The sequence below is a fragment of the Lucilia sericata genome, unplaced genomic scaffold (genome assembly GCF_015586225.1).
Source record: "Lucilia sericata isolate MDLA Ls3-8-SP2 unplaced genomic scaffold, ASM1558622v1 Contig000414F_arrow, whole genome shotgun sequence".
In the NCBI taxonomy this organism is placed as follows: domain Eukaryota; kingdom Metazoa; phylum Arthropoda; class Insecta; order Diptera; family Calliphoridae; genus Lucilia; species Lucilia sericata.
In genome coordinates this window covers 112,139-115,145 of record NW_023994432.1, presented here as the reverse complement: position 1 = coordinate 115,145, position 3,007 = coordinate 112,139, and the positions used below count along the sequence as shown (strand labels likewise).

The window sequence follows — 3,007 nt, the reverse complement described above, 5'->3', positions numbered from 1 at the left end:
GAATGAAATAAAACCATTATGGTGTTATTGCTCATTTAATTTTTTTCATAATAAACAAATTTCTGTCTCTAGTAGGGAAATTTGTTGTTGGAGCTGTTTCAACGTAGTTGAAACAACACAAAACCAAAGTTAATTATTTACAAATAATTAACTTTGGAAATAAAATGCAGGTTGCACTTACTTGTGGTTCAAGGTGAGTAAGAACACAGGTTTGGTTAAACGTTATAAATTCCTTTATTTTCAGGTTTGGGTTTTAGGGTTTGTTTGCTGCTGACGCTGCTGAGGTTTTTTTTTTTTTTTTTTTTTTTTTTTTTTTTTTTTTAAACGTTATAAATTCCTTTATTTTCAGGTTTGGGTTTTAGGGTTTGTTTGCTGCTGACGCTGCTGAGGTTTTTTTTTATTAAAGAAAAAACTGCAATGGCGCTTAAGTTGATTGACAGGACGTCAGTTTTTGACACCTGTCAATCTCCTTAAGCACCATTCAGAAGCGTAGCGAGCAGAAGGGGCACATTTAAAGTAGGGGCTCTATGTCCAAGTCAAGGCAGTCTTCATCTGCTGTCTCGGAGGCGCTGTCGCGGGCCTCAACACATAATTCAAATTTATTTACAAAAAAAAATGTAGTTCACTTCACAAATGAATATAATAAAGTTCAGTTCACAAATGAAATGTAATAAAATTCAGTACACAAATGAAATGTTTCAAAATTTTTAATAATTAATAATATATAAATGTACCATTCTTGATAATGGCACGACAAATTGGACACAATGTTTGTGTTCCTTTTTGCTTAGCACTTTCTTTCAGTTGTTGGTAACATGGTTGACAAAGTTTGAAATGTTTGCATGGATCAAACAGTATTTGCCTTTCCCTTTCACAACAAATAATACACGTAAGATATTGTTGTTCTTTTTCTATTGTGTCAGTGCTGTCTTCTCCACTGCTATTTGTATCTGATTCGTCGTCATCGCTGTCAATTGTATTAATGAAACTTTCCTCAATCATACAGTTCTTCATTTTAGAGAACTGTCCGAGTAAAGTATTCAGTGTTATTTTCTTCTCCCTCAGTAGCTGATATTGCTTCTGTATAAATTTGTTTCGCTTTTCAAGGTAAGTGTTACTCTTTGTGTATAAAGATATGCATCCGGAAATGGATTTTAAAAAATCACTTGACTTAACCGCATCTAAATCGCATAAACAGTCAAGAAATCTATAAAAATTGCCATGTTTTGGAAGCTGCATATTAAGCTGCCTATGAAAGCCTTCTGCGGCGTTGCTTGTTCGGATCGGTTCTTTGTACACAGAGAAGTTCGTTACTTTTTCCTTAAACAAAAAGAAAATATATTTTTTTCTTTTAATAAAATAAACTGTATAATACCTTTTTCATCCAGTAAGAATCAAAATATTTGATGAAAGGTTGAAAATAGCTTTCTGTCATCTTTCCTTTAATATATTTTACATCCATTGCATCTGCTTTCAAAATTTGGTATGCTGCTGTTATATCGTTTGGTTTTAACAATGGCAAATATAAGAATTTATTAAAGAAAACTTTAGCCTGATTATTCTTATTTAACTCATTTATAAATCCAGGAATTTTCAAAGCCTTTCGCCGCAATGCTTGTGTGTAATGAAACCAACAACCAACGAGTTTTACTGTTGGGTACAACTTTTTAATAGCATTTCGAAGCCCATTTTCATAATCAGTTATAACTCTGTTTGGTTGCAAATCTAATATATTGGACTTTAAATAATGCAACATGTGCGTATATGCTTCTTCTGATTTCTTGGACATCAAAACATATATAAATGGAAACGTCTGTAAGCGGAAGAAAAGTAATTTATTTTAATGAATTTGTTTCTAGTCATATTACATGTTACTTACATGTTCGCAGTGAACGAAATGAATAATGAGCAATTGCTTAAAATCCTTCGATGTTGGAACCACATTAAAAGTTGCATCCATTACGTAATTACGTGGCTCAGACGTGCTGCTCATTGATTGTATAGTTTTTGAAATTGTTGGCGAAACGAAAAGAGTGTATGAGAAATTCTCAGTAATTATTGTATCAGTATAAAATTTTTCTTCACTGTTATATCTGGACATGGCAAATTTTTGAACAACTTCTTCATTTTTAAATACTTCAATGATGTTACTAAAAGTCATTGGAGATTTAGGAAATTTTTTTTTTTTATATTGAATAGTTGTCTGCGCATTCTTCCATATTCTATTGTTTTGGAAGCTTCTTTAAATTTTTTACATTGTTGGTCAAATATATCACGTACACTTAATCTTTTAATTGGCGCATTTTGAACTTTACATTTAATTGCATTGATAACTTCCAATTTTCTAAAAAGTTCACCTTGTGGTCCATGATTATGAGTTTGGAATTTTCCACTTTTTCGGCAATATATTGTGTTATTTAAGTCCACCGCAACACCAACGTTACAGTTTTTTTCATAGCAATAATAATATTTAATACTATTTCTGCTATATCTATATTTAAATATTTGTTCTTCATCTTTTATGTATAATAATTTGCTGGATGCCCTAAATCCAGGTATTAATTCATATTCGTATATTTGGGCCTCTTCCATTTTATTATTTGATTTAATTTTCTGATGATGTTTGCTTGCAACACGAGGTTAGTATACTGAATTGATAATGTAATAATAAAAAAATAATACATAGTCAGTACCGCTACTTTTTCTTTTGATAAGTTCAAGGCGAATTTACATAAGGTGCTGTTAATCAATCAGCTGATTATTTTTTCTTCACTTGACTGGTACGCACTGATGTCAGAGTTTGTTATTGTTTACATTTTTATATTTGAAAATTTCCGATAAAACGTAGAAAAACTTTGTTATTTTTTTGAATTATTCATGAAAAAATCTAAAAATACCAAGCATTTATTTTATTTAAATAATGAAATAGTTTGTATGTATATGCAAACTTTATTTTAGAAAAATATATATTTTTTTATTAAATTTACACTGTGTAGATAACATGATT

At 30.4% G+C, this 3,007-nt stretch overlaps 1 protein-coding gene across 1 annotated transcript; it reads right to left on the bottom strand.

Moving 5' to 3' along the window:
* Positions 1 to 710: 710 nt before the first annotated feature.
* On the bottom strand, positions 711 to 2,723 carry LOC119604655. Its single transcript, XM_037957415.1, has 3 exons — positions 1,880 to 2,723; positions 1,376 to 1,813; positions 711 to 1,320 (listed from the first exon to the last, which is right to left on the bottom strand). The coding sequence occupies exons 1-3, from the start codon at positions 2,159 to 2,161 to the stop codon at positions 715 to 717; spliced, it is 1,326 nt and encodes a 441-aa protein (XP_037813343.1). The 5' UTR covers positions 2,162 to 2,723; the 3' UTR covers positions 711 to 714.
* Between the last annotated feature and the right edge of the window lie 284 nt (positions 2,724 to 3,007).